This window comes from Tachypleus tridentatus, chromosome 8, assembly GCF_004210375.1.
Source record: "Tachypleus tridentatus isolate NWPU-2018 chromosome 8, ASM421037v1, whole genome shotgun sequence".
In the NCBI taxonomy this organism is placed as follows: Eukaryota; Metazoa; Arthropoda; class Merostomata; order Xiphosura; family Limulidae; genus Tachypleus; species Tachypleus tridentatus.
In genome coordinates this window covers 144157243-144182394 of record NC_134832.1, presented here as the reverse complement: position 1 = coordinate 144182394, position 25152 = coordinate 144157243, and the positions used below count along the sequence as shown (strand labels likewise).

The 25152-nt window shown below is 32.7% G+C and overlaps 1 protein-coding gene across 6 annotated transcripts; it reads right to left on the bottom strand.

Annotated features, from left to right (window-relative positions):
• Positions 1 to 866: 866 nt before the first annotated feature.
• On the bottom strand, positions 867 to 23672 carry LOC143223669 (uncharacterized). 6 transcript variants are annotated; one of them, XM_076451919.1, is made up of 6 exons: positions 23139 to 23238; positions 22627 to 22719; positions 17852 to 18003; positions 10730 to 10833; positions 9895 to 10069; positions 867 to 2758 (listed from the first exon to the last, which is right to left on the bottom strand). In XM_076451919.1, exons 3-6 carry the CDS (start codon positions 17952 to 17954, stop codon positions 1755 to 1757), a joined length of 1386 nt encoding a protein of 461 aa, XP_076308034.1. In that variant the 5' UTR covers positions 17955 to 18003; positions 22627 to 22719; positions 23139 to 23238; the 3' UTR covers positions 867 to 1754. The 6 variants fall into 6 exon arrangements, with proteins under 6 accessions (XP_076308034.1, XP_076308037.1, XP_076308032.1 ...); XM_076451922.1 differs by lacking the exons at positions 22627 to 22719; positions 23139 to 23238 and adding an exon at positions 23589 to 23672; XM_076451917.1 differs by lacking the exon at positions 22627 to 22719 and having other exon boundaries at positions 23139 to 23277.
• Between the last annotated feature and the right edge of the window lie 1480 nt (positions 23673 to 25152).

The window sequence follows — 25152 nt, the reverse complement described above, 5'->3', positions numbered from 1 at the left end:
CCTTATGAAGAAAGTTTCATATATAATTTTAAAAGATATAAAAGTGTAGAGATGACACGAACATTTTTTAATTTCCTGCATATGAACATCAAGTTTTGTATATAAAATACATTAATATCATCGACAGTACTCTGATTACTTTTTTCAAAACGTCTGCATATCTTTGTTGTTAAGTGCAAAACTATAAAACAGATTGGTTATGCTGTGCCTACCATGTATTTAAATCCAGTTTGTAGCACATGGAGCCCTCATATTTACTGCTTAGCCATTTGCAAACACTTGAATATGGAAATCAAGTTCTATGTTCAAAGGTTTTATAATGTATAAACATGTATATTTAAATATTTTACAAATTGTAATAACCAGGCAATGAAAAATTAAATTTTTAAAAGATTTCCACGTATTAAGATAAAGTTATACAAGATGTAGGAATAGAGATGGTATTATAATATTTATCCTAACTTTCTTAATGTTATGTTTTAAGAAAACCAACATTTTCCTTTTCTACAAAAAGTATCTTTAAGCATAAAGATAAAAATGAATAGAATAATTTACTATGAGTTATTTTCTTTAACTCTTTAGAAAGTGTAAGATGCATTATACATATTGTTTATTTCAAGTTCTACCTTCCATAACATCAGTTTTTTTTTTTAAATGGAAACAGAAACATGTAAACAAGTTAGGTTTAATTTCTTATAGCCTTTTAACAGGCTGTATTTGTGATATGCTTAGCCTCAAACCTTCATATGGATATTCTTGTTTCAGGTTTTGGTTAATTTACAACATGACTATATTCAATTCAGAATAAAATCAATTATACTACAGTAAGTTGAAATTAATACAAAAAAACAAAGGTTGATTACCAGTACAGTACAGTAGGTTACTAATTTTATTTCTTTGGTATTATACATTATAAATATTTCAGAACATTTGTGAACTACAAGCACACATTCCAGGTGATTCCCAAACTGGGTGGTAACAAGTGTATATATTTAGGTAGAGGCTAGAGGAGGCTCAGCCCCCGAGCCTACTGATAATTTCATTCTATGTAAAATTACATGGGATGTAGGGCCCACATAAACTTAAATATGCCACTGCATGTAAATATTTAATTGGAGCAAATAACTTCTATAAAAACAAATACTAAGAAGTTATACAACAACATATCTATTTAAAATAGATTCAGAACCAACAAAATAATATTTAGGCTAGCTGCTATAAAATGTTCCAGATTCCATAAATAAAATATGGAAGATAAGTGAACAAGTTTTGTAATATTAACATAATCTACATATATAATATCATTGAATGTGTACAATTTAGAATGCATAACAATGCTCAAATTATGAAAGAATAGTCAAAATCACATTGATATTTTTCCCTTAATCTCACAAAAATCACTACAAGGGTTCTGTATTACAATGCAGCAATCTTATTTATGAATTTTTCTTTCATGTTTTGTGAAAAGTGCATCTCACTTTTTTCTTGACAATTTCCTAAATAAGTAACTACAAACTTCCTATCTAGAGTGCTTCTCTAGTGTTTCAGCCCACTAATGCTTCCAGCTTTAACTTGCACTATATAAAAGTAGAATTACTGACTCTGTTCTTATATTTTGAGAAAAAAAGGTCAAGCTATAAGATTATTACGATTTTCAATAATCAGTAACTTCTACCAATAATGTGACACATTCAAGCTGGTGTTAGTCCCTTATGGCTTGTGATGTTACCACTTGTTGTTACAAATACTCCACTTTACACTAGAAAGCTGTATGGTTTCTTTTTAGTGTGTATCTTCTTGTGTTTTTTTAAAATGCCATTGCTTCTGAAATGTTTTCCACAAACTGTACAACTGTATGGTTTTTCTCCAGTGTGTATCCTATTGTGTGATTTTAGGTTACCCATTATTCCAAATTTTTTACCACATACTACACAAGTGTATGGTTTTTCTCCAGTGTGTACCAACTCATGACTCTTCAGTTCACTACTTGTTATAAATTTTTTGCCACATGCTGAACAACTATGTGGTTTTTCACCAGTATGTATCCTCACATGTTTTTTTAGGTCACACTTTGTTCTAAATATTTTGCCACACACAACACAACTGTATGGTTTCTCACCAGTGTGTACCCTTTCATGTTTTCTCAGGTTACCCATTACTCCAAATTCTTTTCCACAAACTACACAACCGTATGGTTTCTCTCCAGTGTGTATCCTCTCATGTTTTTGTAGGTTCCCCATTGTTCCAAAATCTTTGCCACACACAGAACAACCATATGGTTTCTCCCCAGTGTGTATTCTCTCATGTATTTTTAGATCACTCTTTGTTCTAAATTCTTTGCCACATACTATACAACTGAATGGTTTCTCCCCAGTATGTATTCTGTCATGTTTTTTAAGGTCGCTTTTTGTTCTAAAATCTTTGCCACATGCTATGCAGCTGTGTGGTTTCTCCCCAGTGTGTATCTTCTCATGTTTTCTTAAGTCACTCTTTGTCCTAAATTCTTTGCCACATGCTACACAACTGTATGGTTTTTCCCCAGTGTGTATTCTCTCATGTTTTTTTAAATCACTCTTTGTTCCAAATTTTTTTTTACACACAGAACATATGTATGGCTTCTCCTTAGTGTGTATTCTGAAATGTATTTTTAATTTACTATTTGAACCACATTCTTTTCCACAGATTACACAACTGTATGGTTTATCACCACTCTGAGATAAACGACTTCCACAACAGATGTCCACACCAGACTGGATATCTATATAATAAGTTCAGCACATATTACTTTGTTTGATAAACTTTTAAGCAGCTTGAAACAGTCTAATATAATCGATACAAATATCAATAAATCTGAAAAAAAAGTAAATAAAACAAGAGTTTGAATGATAGAAGTTAACACTTTCCACACCTGAAAATGTATTTTGTGTAGATTCCTCTCCACAGACCATATGTCTAACACCTCTACTCTGATCTCACAGTTATTTTTTGGGTTTGTTTGCACATGGACCAAACTTTTAAATGAGCTCTAACCCTATTTATGACAAAATTTACTACAATAATATGTGACAATCAGCATTAAACTACAGCACTCCACCAACTGGACTACACCCCATTCATACAGTACTCCCCTCAAGCACTTCATGTAAACAAGAAACTCATTCTTGATGAGGAAGAAACAACACACTGTAAGAAGGGTAGACGTTTTTGTGGAGTTTCTATGTAAAATATATTTTATGGCATGGTAAAAAACAATAGAAACAATACACACCTCTCCACAGAACAGATAGCTAGAAACTCACATTCAGATATATGAGAGTATAATGACAGAAGTGCGAAATTCAAGGATTGTGTGTCTCATTTGGAGTACCTTGTGAGAGACCATGTCCATCTCAAGTATAGAGTACTTATCACCCCATACATGTGGTGAGCAGCACTTGGTGAGAGACTACATTCATCTCAGGTAGGGAGGACCCTTCACCTCATACATGTGGTGAGCAGCACTTTGTGAGAGACCACATTCATCTCAGGTAGGGAGGACCCTTCACCTCATACATGCAGTGAGCAGCACTTGGTGAGAGACCACATTCATCTCAGGTAGGGAGGACCCTTCACCTCATACATGCAGTGAGCAGCACTTGGTGAGAGACCACATTCATCTCAGGTAGGGAGGACCCTTCACCTCATACATGCAGTGAGCAGCACTTGGTGAGAGACCACATTCATCTCAGGTAGGGAGGACCCTTCACCTCATACATGCAGTGAGCAGCACTTGGTGAGAGACTACATTCATCTCAGGTAGGGAGGACCCTTCACCTCATACATGCAGTGAGCAGCACTTGGTGAGAGACCACCACTATCTTGAGCAGGGAATATAACTGCTTGTTCAGTAAAGTTCTAAGAAACATTCTGAACTTTGCTAAAGTTTTCTAAAGGTCTGTGAAATATGAAGGCTGTCAATTACCCATTATATCCCAGGGAGTCAACATACCATGAAAGGTAAATGTGGCTGTACAATATAGGTAAAATTCTTATAAGAATACGTAGATTCACTGAAAAATCATACCAGATCTACATCCTGAAAATTTGTGACCTATCTGACTTTGTCACAACTACCAGTTCTTAGTTTTAGAATGGTCTATAATATACTTTCAGTCAAGGGGAGCATCCATTTCACTTAATACAAATTGAGTTTCATTAACGTGAAAGGGATTGCCCATCATATAGATACTCCCAGCATATTGTTAATGGGGAAAGTAAGGGTTCTTTCACTCAACTGAAGTCCCCCACTAGTATAGTAGTAAGTCTACAGATTTACAATGCTAAAACCAGGAGTTTGATTCTCCTCAGTGGACTCAGCAGATCACCTGATATGACTTTGCTATAAGAAAACACACACACTCAACTAAATAAAAGTTGGAGGGAGGAATTCTAATACAAGAGGGGTGTGGGAACCAAAGATGAATTATCTCATCAACATAAAACTTCTCAATGAGAAACTATGCAATAACTTATATCCTGTTGAGAAAAAAGTATAGGTTATCCTTTATAATGGTTGTGTAGGTACTACTCTCTTGTTTGTTTTCTGCGTGGCTTTGGAGGTGATAAAAACACTCGTATAAATAGTGCCAAAGTAGCCTTATGGTAAAATCTCATCTAAACAGTAGACACTGAGTAAGGAGCCTCATGGTAAAATCTCATCTAAACAGTAAACACTGAGTAAGGAGCCTCATGGTAAAATCTCATCTAAACAGTAGACACTGAGTAAGGAGCCTCATGGTAAAATCTCATCTAAACAGTAGACACTGAGTAAGGAGCCTCATGGTAAAATCTCATCTAAACAGTAGGCACTGAGTAAGGAGCCTCATGGTAAAATCTCATCTAAACAGTAGACACTGAGAAAGGAGCCTCATGGTAAAATCTCATCTAAACAGTAGACACTGAGTAAGTAGCCTCATGGTAAAATCTCATCTAAACAGTAGACACTGAGTAAGTAGCCTCATGGTAAAATCTCATCTAAACAGTAGACACTGAGTAAGTAGCCTCATGGTAAAATCTCATCTAAACAGTAGACACTGAGTAAGTAGCCTCATGGTAAAATCTCATCTAAACAGTAGACACTGAGTAAGTAGCCTCATGGTAAAATCTCATCTAAACAGTAGACACTGAGTAAGTAGCCTCATGGTAAAATCTCATCTAAACAGTAGACACTGAGTAAGTAGCCTCATGGTAAAATCTCATCTAAACAGTAGACACTGAGTAAGTAGCCTCATGGTAAAATCTCATCTAAACAGTAGACACTGAGTAAGTAGAGCCTCATGGTAAAATCTCATCTAAACAGTAGACACTGAGTAAGGAGCCTCATGGTAAAATCTCATCTAAACAGTAGACACTGAGTAAGGAGCCTCATGGTAAAATCTCATCTAAACAGTAGACACTGAGTAAGGAGCCTCATGGTAAAATCTCATCTAAACAGTAGACACTGAGTAAGTAGCCTCATGGTAAAATCTCATCTAAACAGTAGACACTGAGTAAGTAGCCTCATGGTAAAATCTCATCTAAACAGTAGACACTGAGTGAGTAAGTAGCCTCATGGTAAAATCTCATCTAAACAGTAGACACTGAGTAAGTAGCCTCATGGTAAAATCTCATCTAAACAGTAGACACTGAGTAAGTAGCCTCATGGTAAAATCTCATCTAAACAGTAGACACTGAGTAAGTAGCCTCATGGTAAAATCTCATCTAAACAGTAGACACTGAGTAAGTAGCCTCATGGTAAAATCTCATCTAAACAGTAGACACTGAGTAAGTAGCCTTATGGTAAAATCTCATCTAAACAGTAAACACCGAGTAAGTAGCCTTATGGTAAAATCTCATCTAAACAGTAGACACCGTAAGTAGCCTTATGGTAAAATCTCATCTAAACAGTAGACACTGAGTAAGTAGCCTTATGGTAAAATCTCATCTAAACAGTAGACACTGAGTAAGTAGCCTTATGGTAAAATCTCATCTAAACAGTAGACACTGAGTAAGTAGCCTTATGGTAAAATCTCATCTAAACAGTAGACACTGAGTAAGGAAAGAAGAGCTTAACACTTTCTATTATTCCCTGTTTGGTGTGAACTTAGGGATGTAGAAGCATTCTCTGTAAGGCAGCAAGAGTTACATGGTAGGTTCCACTGCCTCTGTTCTTTTTATGTACTTTTCTTTTTCTTGTGGTAGGTGTAGGTGGAATTAAACAAATCTGTCAAAAACAATGATTCAGTCATACCACAATCTTCACTTCTCTTCTTAAATGAGGACCTAGTGGTTAGGAACTCAAATTGCAATTTTTTGGTCACAGTTTAAATACACATCAATTATGCTCATGTTTTTGCCAAACTTTTCTAACATTTATTTTCTTGTAGAACTCCTTGATTGATACCAAATCCTTAGTATTTACAAATTGAGGTTCATGAACACCACCAAAAAAAGGAGACAACTGCTATAACTTTTGCATCAGTACAAGATGATTCCAGTGGTTTATAGAGTCCCTCACCTGTAACTGTCAAACTGAAGTCATCCTTAGCCTAAATCCTCAATTTCCATCACTTACTTATGGTATCAGATTACGTCTGCATACTCACAACAATACTCTTCTTTACAGGTTCAAAGTCACTTAAACTCATACCAAATGATCCATCAAGTTTTGTACTCTGAGGTTACCAAATGTATCCTTTGAAAGCAGCTCAAACACCACTTATAGGCTTAAAGTATATTAGAAGCATAATCTTGCTGGATAAAGACAGTCATCAGAATCATCATGATTTTGAACACAAGTAACAAAAATCAACTGAAAATGATGGTCAGATGAATTCCAACTATTCAAGCTAGATGTGTAGACTGAAAAAAGGTCATAACTAGCCAGAGACAACTATTAATCCCCTCTTTTTCATTTACCCATAAACATGCAAGTTCAATCCAACTAAACTATCTTGCAAAGCGAGTTAAAACTGTTTTCTTTTAGACATAGTACAAATTTTTCCATTACGCTTATTCTTCCATGAAAATTCAATACCAGCCAAATATTTCAATGTTAAAATTGAAACATTTTCTGAGCAGTATTAATTCAAGTAATCCTTACTTGCTTATAGTTAATTTCAAATCATGAAGTTTTAACATACACATCAAATCATTTATTTACATCTACTTGTTGCATAATAGTTGTATTCTTTCCATACCTGATTCATTCATGCTATAAAACAATCTTGAATGACTGTAACCCTTAACACAATTAAATTTTGGGCCAGTTCACAAAAAGTGCCAATTATCCACCAAAAAATTTAATTACAAATTTGATCTTTTCAGGTCCATTTTCATACCTAGAGGAGACAATGTATATCATATATCTGGCACAACAACTCCCTGATATTTGTGCCATATAAAGAACATTTATGATTTATATTCAAAAATTGAGAAAAACATGTAGAATTCATCATCATGTAAATGGTATATAATTTGATTGAAATACATCAATGAAAAGCTAATTTATTTATTACACATTATGACAATGTAAGATATAACATTAGGTTCACTATAAATAACTATTTTATCTAAATACAGAATACTAAAGAATAAGGCCAATATCATAAATCTAAAAATTTATACAGTAGCAATATATCATGTAAATCCATCAGCACGGTACTTCTAGATGTTGTACATGCTTGGGATATTTACTTTTTCTGCACTGATCCACTTTATTATACCTAATTTTTGTACGATAATCCTCCAAGCACAGCATAACACACAAAATAAGGTTATCAATACATTGTCCACAGTAATTTGCTTTCACCTGCATTTCCCTTTTCCTTTTTTTGTACACTCTGTAGGCAGGATGATGCACACAAGATAGTGGGCTGATTTTTTTATCCTCAAAATGCTTCAGTAAACGGTGCTCTACTGACCAAGCATCATTTGGTTCAGAACTCATGCAATCCCTTTTATTTATAATTATTCAAACATATCCTTCAAGTTAGCCATCATCATCATCTCTCTGAACTTTGGGTCAATTTATTGCTGGGGTTTTGTGCATTGTAACAAACATACCCATTGACAAAAGCCACAATAGCTGGTGCTATTTTTTGTGCTTCCTATCAGAAGGAGAGTAGAGTTCAGCTTGTCAAACTTGTTGACCCCTCCCATATACAAAATTTTAATGTCTGGTTTCATTACACTTCTCATACCATTTTTTATTGTACTTGTACTTTACTTACACATGCTAATATTGTGTTTACCTGTGTCCTATCATGTACAGACAAGCACTGGTTTTTTCATCATTTTTCCATCCTATTGGGAGTTTCCTACACTTCATTTTTAGTCCTTTCTGTGGGTAAAATTTTCTGTTTGTATGCACTGTATTAGCTAGATGCATCTATTTTCTTCATTTTCAGACTATGAAAAGGTTGCATATTTGAATAAAAATTGTCCAGACCTACTCTATGCCCCTTGTTTTCAAATCCATTTAGTAATGACTAAACAGTCTTGTAACCCACTCCCATGGTGTGACGTTTATGATGTGTCTACCTGAGTATATCTCAAATTTCAACATATATCCAGTATGAAAATCACAAAGCAACCACACCTTGATGTTCCATTTTGTGCTAAGTTTGTCTAGGAGGTACTGCTCAAAAAACAGGCTTCCCTCGAGTTTCAGCATCAGTTCAAACATCTTTAATCATGGACATGTTGTGATTGCTTCCAATTCCATCATCAGTGTTAACACCTAAAAATTTAGTTTACAATGTTCTAATTCAAAAAAATGAAATAATAATCCACATTAACTATTATGATATTAATTTTTTATACATTAAATGTTTAAATAAACAGATTTAAATCTGTCAATCTGTCATTGTTGTATATTATCAGTATCTTATATATAATTGTTCCTGCTCTGAACCTTTCATTGCTGTATATTATCAATATCTCATATATAAGGTATAATATACAACAATGAAAGGTTTAGAGCAGGAAGAATAATATATAAGATACTGATAATATGTGATAATGACAGATTGACAGATTTAAATCTGTTTATCTAAACATTTAATGTATACAAAATTAATATCTTAATAGTTAATGTGAATTTTTATTTCATTTTTTGAGTTAGAACACTGTAAACTAAATGTTTAGGTTTTAACACTTATGATGGAATTGGAAGCAATTACAACATGTCCATGATTAAAGATGTTTGATGAATTGATGCTGAAACTCGAGGGGAGGCTGTTTTTTGAGCAGTACATCCCAGACAAACCTAGCACAAAACAGAACATCAAGGTGTGGTTGCTTTGTGATTCTCCTACTGGATATATGTTGAAATTTGAGGTGTACACAAGTAGAGGAGCCACAAACGTCCAAGACCATGGGGTGGGTTACAAAACTGTTTCATCATTACTAAATGGATTTAAGAACAAGGGGGATATAGTATGTCTGGAAATTTTTTTTTTTAAATGTACAACCTTTTCATAGTCTGAAAATGAAGAAAATAGATGCATCTAGCACAGTGCATACAAATAGAAAAGTTTACCCATGAAAAGAAATAAAACTGAAGTGTGGGAAACTCCCAACAGGATGGAAAAATGATGAAAAAAAATTATTAGGCTATGTGTGGCCCAATAACATACACAAATACAAGCCCCAGATCTATAGTTTTATCCCACTATTGCAAAATTCTGCTCTACACATTAAGGTCATAATTGTGTTACAAGAATACAGATGAAAACTCACTACCTACTTAGAGGTAATCAGAATATGAGAATGGGATCAACATCACATGGTTTCAGAACTCTTTAAAACGAGCAAGAATTCAATGTTGCAGTTCAGTGCCAAAGAATTTAGTTTTTAGAACAGGTTTCTACTTACCACATCTAATGTCTGACCCAAGTTTGGTTTTTTGTAAATCTTCTTGAAATTCAGTTTTGGTTTTCATGTTCATAACACTATATTCTGAATCATCCAGATTATCATCACTACTGTCACTGAACTTTGAAATAATCTCATCACCGGACTGTTCTGTTTTTACTCTGACTAATATGTTCTGAAATTAATCAGATGTAAAAGATTAATAAAAATAACAAGGGTCATCCCTCAAGTAAACAAATATATAGTTCTCAGTTAACTTATTAAACTATCACACATACATAGGTGCACAAAAGAACCTAACATTTCAAGGTTAGTAATTTATAACAACCTTTACAAAAACTATTGAAACTTTTACAACACTTAAAAATATTTTTTTTAGTTAAAGAAAAACCAAAACAATGGGAGAAAATATATGATACACAATTTCATATCTGTCTCTCTAATTTTTAAGATTGCTATACAGGTGCTGAAAATGATACATTATAATAAGTGAAATACGTAATACACTAGAACTTTTTGTATCTAATGAATACAATAATTATATATTACTCAATTAAATTACATATATATAGATTTCTCCCTGCTGTGAAACTGTCATTGTTACTATTATTTCACTCAACATAATTATAACACTAGCTGTAATTCACACTGTAAAGGTTGATCAGAATGATTACAAGGGTAATATACAGATGTATTTGGAAGATGGGTTATAGGGTTTCTACCATGACCTCTTAAACCTATGTGGTTTTTCTAACATTATGAATAACTTCAGAAATACATCAGTACAGCTAGATATTTAATAAGACAACTGTAAAAGCTTTGATATATGAGTTACCTCCATTTTCTCTGTTTCTTCATTATGGTTGTCTTCTTTTGCGACATCAAACTTGAAAGTGGTTTGTGAAGAGCTTTTTGCTGAGGAATCTGCTTTTCTTGCTGCTAGAAGTACAAATGATTTATCTGTAACAAAACTTAGTATACATCATGTTTCACTAAATCATAATGAATATCCATTCACTGAATTTAACTGAATGGATTTCTTGTATAATTTTCTTCCTAGTGTACAAGTACATCAATACCCACCTGAAAAATATCAATTATCAGCAGGGTACAGGTTCCAAAAATGTTATGCAGAACATAATTTCAAATGTGGAACAAAGGAAAAACAAAAATTACAAGCAGCCAGACACAAATTCTTTATATACACACAGTACAAGTTTGTACTAACTAGCCAGGTTGTACACTCCCAGCCAGTCTGAAGGCTGATACTGGTTGAAAAGCCGATACAGTGTAAATAATATACTGTTATACACTCAACCAGTAATGTACTTATGTGTTTCAACTAACCTTGTATTGACTGAAAAAATAGTGTGATTGACAGGTTGTTTTACACTCAACCACTACTATGCCTGTTTTACTCTAGCCAGCTTGATGAGAACTGTTAATGGGCAAATGAAAATATAGTGTGGTTGAAATACTTTTATAAGTTCTTAGAATATGATAAAACTGAAAACGTCAAATAATTTTATTTTTACTTTCACAAAATTAGGAATTAATTTTTCCTTTCAGCACTGTTCGATGATATAAATGTTGTTTCTTCTACTGATAATTTTTTGGTTTAAGCTTCTTACTTTTGTTAGGATCACACGAACATGTATGGTTAACAATGGCATAATGTTGGTAAGTTCAGGTATAATGAAGTTTAAATAGATAACAAAGTACACAAAGAAACATAAAGACTTACACTTGTATAATTGCCATGGTGAAGTAAGTTGTTAACCTGAAGATGACCTGAGAAGTTAGAAACATTGTTCTCTGCTTTATTAGTGTTAATACCCATACCAGCCATCCTGAGATACATTTTACTTTAAGTGGAAATAATTTTATTGTATGATCCTGTCTAACTGAAACACAATAACAAACTATTTAAGATATGAGATAAAACAATTGCAAATAATATTAAATACAATTGTGAACATGAAAACATCTGTAGATATTGGAGATAGTTTGGCTTATTAAATAAAGATCTGGCTGGATGGAAGAGTGTAGAAGGTTGTTATGTCTCTACAAAGAGACCAACTCTTTTTATGTTGTTCCTTCTTCCACATTTTTCAATTGATCACCTTCACTTATCAATGGTGCAATGCACCCAAACACCTTTTTAATTTTCTTTACACATTTTCATACATTTCTTGAGGACAACAGTAAAACAATCCAAATATGTATATCACTGGATCCTGTGCAGTTTTATTTACAGCAACCAAGATGAAAAGTTGCACATGTAGAAAATTTTCATATGCCTCACACAAGAACCCAAAAGTTGTATTTACCCAAGCAGTTACATATACATTTATTTATTTGTTTTCATTAATTTTCTGGTGTCTAAACTTGGCCATATTTGATCTGTATGCCAAGAACATATTGCATTTGTACATAAATGTTGGCTTCTTAATTACAAGTGGAATTCAGGCAAGTCTGATTAATATCATAAGCAGAGTGACTTGGGGCTCAGTGTTAGAACCTTTGTTCATTTTGGCTTAAGTCAATGACAAAAATGAAGGTATGCCCAACAACTGACTTAAATTGTGATTTTAAAGTTTTGTGTGTTGTTGGCTTTCAGGAGGATACTGATACTTTACAAGAAGGTTTAGATTATTTGGTGAGTTGGACAAATAAATGGCACATGGTTTTTAACCACAAATGCAAGGTAATGAATGTTAGTTATCATAATTTGAATTGAGTTTAATTTAGATGCAAATGGCATTAACAGTGTTATAGAAGAAATGGATTTCGGTCTTCTGGTTGATCAATCTATTAAAGCATCCAAGCAATTTGCTGTTGCTTGTGGTAAGACAAATAGGATTTTAGGCTGTATCTAAAGAAATACTAAATACAATGTCTAAAGAGATTGCAATGTATGGGTTTTTGATTAGACCATATTTATGATATAATGTTCAATCTTGGGCATCTTGGAAAGGACACTGTCAAAATGGGTTAAGAGAAAGGCTACTAATATAACACTTGGATAGGGTTAAGGTCTCTAAAACTCTTTTTTTGGAAAAAAAAGAATTACAGGGTATCAGATTGTGCCATTTAACTGTTATCAAGTTTTTGATTTGATTAATGTTCTAACCATTGTGTATTTGTCAAAGTTTCCATATCACAACTTTTAGTATACTTTGTGCACCTTCACAAAATTTGGGAGGCTTTTAATAAATATTACAAGTCTTTTGTACACAAAAAATAAGATTATTTTACTGAAGTAATTTACTAAGGATTTGTCTGTGAATGTATACATGTGTGTATATAGTATTTCTATATACTAGTTCAAGTGCTATCATATTTCCTGGCATCAAAGATGCTATTTTTTCCCCAGAACAAGTCTAAAAAATTCACTCTGCATCTTTCAGGCCATAGGTTACACTGCTCATAGGCCTAAACCTAAGTCTGGAGGAGGCATTTCATTATTAGACAGTAATCCAAGCTCTTCTATATGACCTAGAATGAAATGTACAAGTTACTTAGTATTAAATAACAAATAAATAAACAAGAACAGGTCACTGTACATATGGTGCTGTAATATCACCACTCTTTTTAACTACTCAGGCTTAAAATAACATTATTACTGATAACAATACAGATATTCTAGTGGTAATATATAAGGTACAGACTTTCAAAGGTAGATACGATAAGCATATAGCTCACAAAAAATAAGAAGTGAGCAATAGGATTCATGTACCATATGTCACTAAACAATCCATAAAACATCTTTGTAACATTGATGGAAGTGCTGTGACCTTATTCTTATGTTTACCCTTTTTTTTTTCAAAATTTAGCTATTCAAAATGGAGGTGCATCTTTGACACTGGGAAATACCGTAAGTAATTTCCATATCAAGATTAAAACTACTTTTTTATGTAAAAAATCTCAAATTTTATTTGTATAATTTTTTTAAAACTTACAAAATAAATTAAAGATTTTTGTTAGTAAAACTTTATATTTTACCAACCCTAATTTTACACAAGGTTGTTCAATATGACTGACCTTATAACTATGAAAAAACAAACAAATACAAAATAAATTTAAAATAAGCTTTTCTTTTTCTAGAATGACGTCAAATTGTAATATGAAAAATTTGTTTATGCTAAATAGCTTAACACTCATAACAGTATATATCTATTTATATTTACATTTTAGTGTTTTATTTCCCTTTATATTGCTAATTACTATTCATACCTTTATAAATTGTAAATCAATTTGTGAATGTGCAGCTCATGTTATATTATTGAATTACATTAATTACAAATTACTTGTGAGCATACTCCATTAAAACATATATTATTTTACCTAATCCAACCTTACTTAACATAGAAAATGTTATACTTTTACATTTTAGTTACTTTTATAATAACAAAGTGTACACACGAAAAGCAAGTGAAAAGTGCATAACTTGGCTTTCTGTATTTTTTATTAACTTTTAATACTTAACCTTTCTTTTTCTTACACTAATGGTAGTACTGCACTAAATAATTTTATTTAATTAAATAATGTACCAAAGAACACAAAATAATAATGTGCAAAAAAGCAATGTCCCATAACTATTATGATTTTTTTTGGCTTTTTAATGTGTGACAAGTGCTATTAAAACTTAATCTAAGCTTGTCAATTTGTTTTCCATGGGAATCAAGCTTGAAGTGAAAGCAAAATTTACAAGTATCTTTACATAAAACAATGTAATATAATATGTCACTTAACAGATTAAAATCTTGGCTTTCTATTGGTTATAAATAATTTAGTACTGAATGGCAGAAAGTGTGTAATAGGTGGCACAGCAAAAGGGGTCTAGTTGTCTTTCACTGCTCTGTAAAATTGCTACTAGGATAAAAGAACAACAGAAAAATATGAATCTTTTAAACATAAAGGTACCACTAACAACTCATAATTACTAATGGGAAAAAAAAAAGGAAAATGTTACTGTCACAAACATAAAAAACAATGAACAAAACCACAATTGTTAGAAGCATGAAAAGAAACTAAGATCATTGCAAATCTAAAACAGCAATGTGAAATACAATGAAAGCTATGAAAATTATGCTTTGCTTGAACAATCATGATATTATCATAAGTAATTACATTAAATTTAGTACTTCTTGAAGGTATGGTAAATAAATTAGAAAAGAGAGGATATGCCTAGAGACCACAATTCACACACCAGAAGGTATTGTAGATTTTTTAAAAGTATTACCTTACAGAATTAAAAACTTGCATACTATTAAAATATGGAATATTAGCTATGTTTTATGCTATATTTATTGGTATACTATGAAAAGACAGTAGTTGAATTAAATTTTGAATGTAACTCATTAAAACCTTATGACATGTGCAGAAAAAGATTATCATGGAGGTTTATGTTTATTATGGGAATTGACAGTGTTGATTGATGTGTTGTAACTCATTAAAACCTTTATGACATGTGCAGAAAAAGATTATCATGGAGGTTTACGTTTATTATGGGAATTGACAGTGTTGATTGATGTGTTGTCTTTATTCTTATTTAATGGTGAGAATGATAAGACTAGAAGATAAACAAATTTGAGAAGAGCAGGAATCATCTTCAGTTAAACTACCTTTATGTTTTTAACAGAGTGGTCGACCTTTTGAGTGGACTGTATTCTGATGTGGTAAATGCAGTTAATTTAAGGGAAGGCTTAATAAATATCTATATGATGAGGAGTACCTTTTTATTTTTATTTTTGAGCATAGTATAATAGATGGGATGACCTAGATGGACTAAGAGCTTCCTCTTATATGCAATATATATGTAAATCCTTAAAACACTTTTATAAAATTAACTAAATTAAATATTTTTTACACTTTAGAAATTACAATGAGCTTTAAAATGTACTTGTCTCTGAAATACTAATGGTTGTTCCTTGTCAAGTTTCAACTCATGTTGTCAGTGAAATGTAACTAAAAATTTCACAATGTCCTTTCAAAGAAGAGCATATAATACTCACCCACAAAAACCCTCTCTCCCACCTTCCATGTGATTTATTGTGCAAACATCAGAAGACCATAAGTAAGCTCTCCTTTCCCTTGGTAATATAATTTTATTCAAAGTTGTGATAAAGATGAAATTTTGGATGCAGGATAAGGTAGATATTTTAGAGGTATCTGTGTGAAATTCACTTTAATTTTAAAAATATAAATAGCAAAAGAAGTACACTTAACTCTGAAATACTAAAAGCCAGAATGTCCACATTGTAAAGGAGGTGGGAAGAAATGAACAAGAAAAGAAATAGAAACATATAAAACTATAAGCTACAAAGCAGGAATATAATACGTTAGACTACAATAAATACATGTTCAAGTAGAGTTGGAGCAGAACCAAGAACCAGAAAATAATTGAAATAGATTCCATGGAAAATTAATGTGCAAATTAGCTGTATAAAAGAAAACTAAAGTAATTTTTCTTAACCTCTTTGTTCATGATACCTGTTAAATTCAGACATTTTAAGTTTTGTGACCAGTAATGAGGTGATGGACCTGTTGAGCCACCATGGGACATTAAAGATGGCCTACACAGATAGGAATAATACTATTTCCTGCTCCTGCTGTAGAACATTCTCAAGACAACAGTCCAGCTAGTGGTTACGAAGGGACATACCTTCATCAACATCAAAAATAACCAACAAGCCACAAAATCTGTCAAATTACTGGATGCTCAGGGGAATTCAAAGCAAGATCCAAGCAGTTCCCAAGGATGGACTCAACAATGTAAGAACAATGCATTGGGAACATCAAAACATAAAGAAATACATAAATAAGCTTGAAAATATATACAATCCCCATCCTAGTTAGAACTGAAACATCTAGTGATAACAGCAGTCTTTTTCAGACGTCTCCTGTGCTATCACACAAGAACTTGCATGCAAAGGTTGGATTTTTACAAAAATCCAAACTCAATTGATTTTCCAATAAAGAAAATGTTATTGGTTGTTGCATTAAATAAAAGCAAACATAACACAAACCTTAAACTAGATGAACTATTAACCACATTTTACTCATCAATAAAGTTTAAAGACATGAACATAAATTATTTGTTTTTTAAATTTTATTACCAACTGCTGTTTAAAAACTATCCATCTCAATATAATTTAAATTTAAGCAAACAATTTTAGGAGTTTTAAAGTATTCAACATTTATTTACTTTAATTACTTCTGATTATTACCTCAAGTTTAGAGTACTAAAGTTATTTCATGATATAAATTCATACTCTATAAATCACTGAGAATGTTTTATTCTTGCAAACAATAAGCACTTTTCACTGAGAATTATTTGACAAAGGTCCTTCACCCAACCACAAACAAACTGACTGTATGGTTCCAGAATTTTGTATGCCTTTAAATCATTCAAAGTAATGCACTTAATATGTTTACAAAGTAGTTTTCTACTTTTTTTCTGGATACTGAATGTTTGGGTTGTCTTTGACATTATTCTACCAGTTTTCCTCCGTGATTTTGTATGGGTCTTTATCTTCAATAAACTTTATGTTTTCATGATGTTTTGCCTTTAAAATAACATCTAAACTTTCCTGATATGCGGGTAATTTTCTGGATAACTTCTCATCCATTGTTGAATCTCTTTAAAAATCGATACGTGGTGACAGGTAAATGTAAAAAACACACATGCTTCATTTAGCCTGACCTAAAAGATGGTAGACGTATCAGAGGAATCCTAGGATGTGGAATGTAAATGAAAACTATATATTCTATGAACTTATAAGTGAAAGCAAAGATGAATATACATCTATAGTAGTATGCCAACCAGTGTTGGTAAGCCTCACTCCCAATATCAAGACTTATTAGGGCAGCAAGAAAATATTTGTACACTGCTAAAGTAAAAATTGGAGAATTCATGTCATTTTGTAAAAATAACTTAAATATGTATACTTACTACAAGTAAAGGTTTCCCCTTCACTTTTCACCAGTTTGATATCCAATAAAGCATTCTGTTCCTCATCAGAAAATGGTTCACCTTTCATCTCTAATACTTCCATGGTTACATCAGAGCTTCACCTTTATATTCTTATCAAAACTTCAATTAAGCTACAGAGGAACAAGTCAAGATTTAGAGACTGCATTATTAAAACTTGGTTCCAAAATCTATAACAAATACTGCTTTCATTACTCATATTGATAACTTTTAACAATAATTCATAAGTTTCTTATTCTTTATATTAAAATTGTTAATCAGTATTCTGATATTAATCAGTTTGAAACAAAATGTGTAGTAAGAGACCAAGGCAATCCTTACAAACAATTTCACAAAACTTAAATATTGTATAATGACTAAGAAGTTTGGTTTTATCTAAATGAGTACACATATCTCACATATATATAAGTGCACTAAAACATGACATAACTAGAACTACTTAAGTACTAAACTCTATATTTTATACCATTTTAGATTTGAAATTATTGATAGTTTATGTCCTCCATTAATTCACAATGTACTACTATACAAAAATTCACTAAATACAATTACCACCTTACAAACTTAAGAACAGATTTTTAGCTGATTACAAAATATGTTTAATGATGCAATATTTGAAAACATTATAATTACTAATTTTTTTTGTAATTTTGATTTTTTACATCAAGAAAACGTAACAAAAACAATAATACCAAATGTCATAGATACATACGAGGTCTGTTAAAAAAATACGCGGACTGTTTGAATTGCGCAGCTCCAGTTGGTTCCAGGGGAATCCGCTTGGTGTCGCTAGGTTCGCACAGATCAGCTGATTACAACGCCATTTCCTGATTGCAGATATCTTCATTTATGTATTAGCTACGCGGTTTTAAGTGAAGTGCGATTTTTTCGTTTGGCAGATTTCAGAATGAATGACCTGAAGGAGCAACAACTTGCTGTGAAATTTTGTGTTAAACTTGGAAAATCTGCGGCTGAAACTTTTGCTATGCTTAACACGGCTTATGGTGATGTTGCTATGAAGCGTACGGCATGTTTCAAGTGGCATGAACGTTTTAAGGATGGTCGACAGTCCATTGAAGATGATGAGCATCCTGGACGTCTTTCCACGTCAACTGACGACCCATACGTCGACAAAATCAACACCCTGGTGCGAGCAAACCGACGTCTGACTGTCAAGGAGCTTGCTGAAGAGTGTGGGATATCAGTTGGATCTTGTTACGAGATTTTGACTGAAAAATTGAAGATGCACCGCATTGCTGCAAAATTTGTGCCTCAGAACTCGTGAGTTTTTGGCCAAACACTCGATCACCGTTCTTCCCCACCCCCCCCCCTACTCACCTGACCTTGCTCCTTGCGATTTTTTCTTGTTCCCCAAATTCTAAAGACCCTTGAAAGGAAGAAGATTTGAGACGATTCCCGAGATTAAGACAAATGCTATGAAGGAGCTGGAGGACATTACAAAAGAAGCGTACCAGGACTGTTTCAACAAGTGGAAACACCGTTGGGATAAGTGTGTGCATTGGGGAGGAGAGTACTTTGAAGGGGTCCCAGACCTGTAACTTCTAAATAAAGTACATTTTGTTTTATGATGTCAGTCCGCGTATTTTTTGAACAGCCCTCGTACAGATTGTATCATATTGAAACCTTGAACAGAAAGACAAAGTAAAAAGACAAACAAACAATAATATAAATGCTGCTACATGTTTTAATGATAAATATACACGTTACATGTAACAGAAATGTTTTGACTAAAACACAAAGATGTATCTCATTTTTCTTGATTAAAAATTATAGGGGTCATTCATGTAAGAAATATATTGAGAAGAAATAAAGCAATATTAATTACCAGACAAGATACAGGACGTACAAAAGATGCAACTAAACTGGCAAACTAACCAAGCAGAATCACAAAAAGTGATCAACATGAAGTTCATTGAGAATACACTTGGAATACTGATGTCCCTTCTGACACTGGGAACAACAACAATCCAAGTGTGGCATGAACAATATAGATTCAAATGTACCAGTACAAACACAGAAATTCAAAAGTTTCACTGATTCTGCTACATTTGGAGTACTGTGTTGTCTTGGGCTCCATACCTTACGAAGGACATTGAATTGTTGAAAAGGGTTCAGAGGAGGGCTACCAGAATGGTGCCTGAAATGGAAGGTTTGTCACTGAGGAGTGTTGAGATTTCTCAACTTTTCTCTTGAAAGAAGAAGAGTTAGAAGGGATATGATTGTGGTGCTTAAGATTGTAAATGGAATTGATAATACTAATGCATCACCTTTTTTCATACTTAATGCTGAAAACAGAATGACAAAGAAACACATTTGGTATGGTGGGAGTCATCTTCAACAAAGAGTTTTATTTTTGAAGTTTGTGCAAAGTTACACAAAGGCTATCTGTGCTAGCTGTCCATAACTTAGGAGTGTAACACCAAAGAGAAGGTAGCTTGTCATCACAACCCACTGCCAGCTCTTGAGATGTTCTTTTACCAATGAATAGTGGGATTGATCATCACATTATAATGACCCAATAACTGAAAGAGTAAGCACATTTGGTGCAACTGTCATTTGAACTTGCAACTCTTAGATTACAAGTCAAGCATCCTAACTATCTGGCCATGCCAGGCCTTAGGGTGTTTGGTCTTTGAAATGTATTGCTTTCTGATATTGTGGAAGCAGTAAATTTAAGTGAGTTTAAGAGAATGCTTAATACATATGTGAATGATAAAGGCAAGCTTTAAGTTTTCTTCAAATTTACTTATTTAATAGTTTCAGTTTAGAGAATGGGATAATCAAAATGGACCAATAGGTCCCTTGTTATCCCAAAACATTACATTAACTGATAAAAATAACCATTTGATATTTTTTTTACAACAGACATAGTATGTTCCATATATATTTAACAGTTTTAGTTTACAAATTTCCATTCCGCTGTGTATCCTAAAGACAAAACCTCAGTTGTGTACTATACTACATTTGTCAGGACCTGTTTGTTTGTTTTTGAATTTCACACAAAACTACACAAGGGAAATCTGTGTAAGCTGTCCCTAACTTAGCAGTGTAAGACTAGAGGGAAAGCAGCTAGTCATCACCACCCACTGCCACCTCTTGGGCTACTTTTTTGCCAACGAATAGTGGGATTGGCTGTCACATTATAATGCCCCCACAGTTGAAAGGGCGAGCATGTTTGGTGTGAGAAGTCAGGACACTGAAGTGTTAACAACAGGAGACTGAAATTACAAAACTGGTGTACTTAATATGAAATAAAAAAAAATCAAACTTCCACCACTACAAAATACATTTAGCATGTATTAATCATACACTGATGGAATGACAACACAACTTCAGTAAACTAGTCACCACTTACCCCATTTTTTTTATATATATTTGCTAAAATAATCTACAGATATCTATCCATATGCAACTGATGTGATCATGACAAAATCTGCCTTTCAGTGTACACCATATGCTGGATCATAAGCATTGAAATCATTAACATGGAAACCAAACTAGAGGTAATTCCACATGATGGTTAAATGTTCAAGTAATGAATCAAACCATGCATACAAACATGCTTGGCTCTGCTTTATGTGCATTATTAAGCTGTAGTACTTGTATTGTGTTGCTAGTGGCTAAGATGTTTGTTTTATGTATGTTATTAAGCTGTAATACTTGTATTGTGTTGCTAGTGGCTAAGAGGTTTGTTTTGTGTGTGTTATTAAGCTGTATTTCTTGTATTGTGTTGCTAGTGGCTAAGAGGTTTGTTTTGTGTGTTATTAAGCTGTATTTCTTGTATTGTGTTGCTACTGGCTAAGAGGTTTGTTTTGTGTGTGTTATTAAGCTGTATTTCTTGTATTGTGTTGCTAGTGACAGAGAGGTTTGTCTTATGCTGTGCTCATGAACAAACATTACTAGACAGAAGTGACCATATGACAGCCACTATGAAGATTATCTGCTTGGAAACTACACCTTAGAAGTTGTAACAGAACACTGATGGAAAAATACTAGTAGTACAAGCAGTGTGATCTAGGCTTTAAACACTTTCTGAGCATTTTCTTTTAACATTCTCACCCATTTTGTTGAAGAATAACTAATCTTAGTTTCTAAAAACTGATGTATTAAACATACATGACCTGATGTCCTGAATAGTATACATAACACACTGATTACATTAATAACTTCAAGTGGGTGGCTGACACATTTAATTTCATTTAATTAATGTTTTAATAATAAAATATGTAACAATAGGATAGGATCTTTTTTATGTTATTTTGATAAGGCCAGGCTTAAAAATAGTTTTGTTTGTTGTAACACTTAACCGATTTAAAATACAGGTTGGCTTGTTTATTTTTTGAATTTTGTGCAAAGCTACATGAGAGTGAGGTATGTAGGTACACGTTTTTTATTTTCAAATTCCTTCATAAATGAATTTCAGACATTTCATTAGTTCTACAATTACCTAAAACATAAAGCTTTAAATTAAACCATGAATATAATAACCATTAACATTTATTCAATGAAGAGAGTTAGAGGATACTGACCTCTATCAAGTATCCACAGTTACATTTTCAATCAGAATTAATTTGTTTTTTTCCTAATCCTCAATGTATGAAAACATTATTTTGGAAACAGATACAGTAAAGTGACTTGTGTTCACCATTTTGTTAATGTATGCTTGTTAAGAGTAAATTCTCTCCTGCCAAGTCACGTATTTATTATTTTAGTACCTAGTATCCTGGGGACAAGATAAACCATGTTGCCAAATCTCAGTGCATTAGCCAATTAGCACTGAGTTATCAAATAGTAGTTAGGTGATGGATCTAAAAAAATATAAAGTTTTTATTCACATTAGACACTAGATTAAACGGGAAATACTTCATCTGACAAATGGTTAGAGAAAGACGCTTACATTGCAAGGAATAAAGCCACCAAATAACGCTTAAATAGGCTTTCATGTAAAAAGCAGTACACTTCATAATTCATTCTAAAATTAAATGTATCCTACAAAATTGTATCTAGCAGATTTTCCTACACAAGCATGTTTTCTTTTAATATTTAGAAGTAAATTTTTCAGTTTAAAAAAACTTTTGTAAGTTGTAACGCAAAAGACAGGTTAAGCCTTAAAGTTAACTTTAAAAGCTAAATCTAAAAGTAAAACAAAACAATAACATTTGAGTTTCTCAGCAAGCTATTAAAATTATAATCCATAGAAGAGTATATTAGGATCAAGAATTTTTACCTACGTGACCTACTCTTTGTTTTATTATACTACGAAATGCGACGTTATCAACTTATTAATAAGATGAAAAAGTCACACTACTAAATATGTAAGTAATGTTAATTTTAGTGGACAATTATTATAAAACGGAACCTGGTGTATAAAATTAGAAGTAGATAGCAGTTATAAAACATAAAACGAAACATAATCCCTTGATAACCAAGTTAAAAACGTGTGTTGAACTATAGACAAATACATAGTAAATGGTCAGTAATAAAACATTTTTATTCCAAAATAAACTGTTGCCCTTAACTAGCTCAGCCATAAGTCTGTAGACTTACGATGCTAATAACAGTTTTCGACAACCGCGTTGAACAGAGTACAGAAAGGTTAACAAAAACAACCTGAAGACCTAAGAAGGCCGAAACATTGTTCTATACTTTGCTTTAATTAAAGTTTTAATACCCATACCAGATGTCTTTAGAGTACAGTTTCACTGGATTTTGTACATGAGGTTGTTCGCTCCTTTACTTAAAAAATTTCTCAACCCAAACGAGCCATTTCGACATATATACTGTTACACAGAGCTTCAAGAATATCTGGAAAATGTTTTTGAAGAAACTTTTTCTGTTGTTGATCCTAGTTAATGTTGTTCTTCCATTGACAGTTATTTTAAATTTTCTGCTAAAAATAATTCAAAGTTGAGTCCACGCAAACAACAAAAGGTTTTTTATTTCTTCCTTCAATTTTTTTTGAAGTTTGAATACAGACAAGTTGTATGCCACACTAACACTACTAAACTTACTTAAAAACCTTCCTTGTAAGAAGTAATTCAATATGTGCGATACATTAAAATATTTCACTAAAAACACTTTAATTGACGCTATTGACTTAAAACAATGTTGTCTTCTTCGAATCTCATTTCCATAATCAAACTTCTAGTCAGGGGCGTAGATTTTTTACACCCGATTGGGGGTATGATTTTTGCAACCACTTATGTGGACTGTTCAATTTGCAAATCGGTAATCTCTGATTACGTGAACCTGAAAGCTGTAAACATGCAGTCACAGAGTAATCTTGTTGCTACGATACTTGCATATATACTTAACTCTACTGACTGATACTTACGAACTATAGCTAAGATCGAAAAGCTTAGAAACACGCCTATATTAAAGATGTACATTTCGGCTACTGAAAAAGCCTACATCTAGGCATAATTATGTAATTCGAATGGTAAAAACACGAGAATTACAAGAACAAACACACAATTTGTAGGCCTGTGATGCAATAAAACAATTCAACAGACCAAACTGTAGGGGGAGATGATTGTATGCACCATACCCCCACCTAAAATAAAGGGGGGTGTATCCCCATTTTTTTAGTTTACTAAAAAAATTAACTTCAAATTTTTAAAGCTTTCTAAGCATACCTTATTAAAATTTTCAATCTTACCATTATTATTATAATCAGCAGCTATCTCTGACTAATAAACAAATTATAACATTAAGAATGTGGCTTACAATATTTATTTTTTCCTGGATTGTCAAGTCCCTTAAAAAAGGTATAAAACAAAAATAAAAAATACTATAAACTGCCCAGTGTCCTTTCACCAAGTGTTTTTTGATGTTTCTGTCTCCCTAAGCATAAGTATACAGGAGAGGTGTCCTCATACCCATTGATGTTACGAGCGTTATTGTTCTTTGGGAAGTTGTTCCTGGATGAATGGTTAGGTAAATCCACTGACAGTTTCATTCTTGATGATCCTCTGGAAGTAGTCTCGACAGAATTCCAAGATCCAAACAAGTTTAGTTTCTTCTGACAAATTCAGTTTATCACTATTTCACATAAGCACATCTAAAGATAATCTTTGGTTAGGATTGCTTAACTTTCTGAAGTCTGTAAACAACATCGTTTGTTGTTTCCAGCACACAACACAGAACCTACATAACTTTAGAATTCTCCTTTCGTGGTGTAGCAGAAATCATTCAACTAAACCATATCACCTCAATGAGATCCAATTTTATCATCATTCACA

Bases quoted from the DNA above. Each gene is read 5' to 3' on its own strand.
- LOC143223669 (XM_076451922.1), bottom strand. From the start codon at position 17,954: ATGGAAGTATTAGAGATGAAAGGTGAACCATTTTCTGATGAGGAACAG. The intron at 10,834-17,851 runs GTAAGTATACAT...TTGTACTTCTAG, and splicing joins AGGGGAAACCTTTACTTGTA to CAGCAAGAAAAGCAGATTCC. The intron at 2,759-9,894 runs GTAAGTAGAAAC...CTTATTATATAG, and splicing joins TGGGTCAGACATTAGATGTG to ATATCCAGTCTGGTGTGGAC.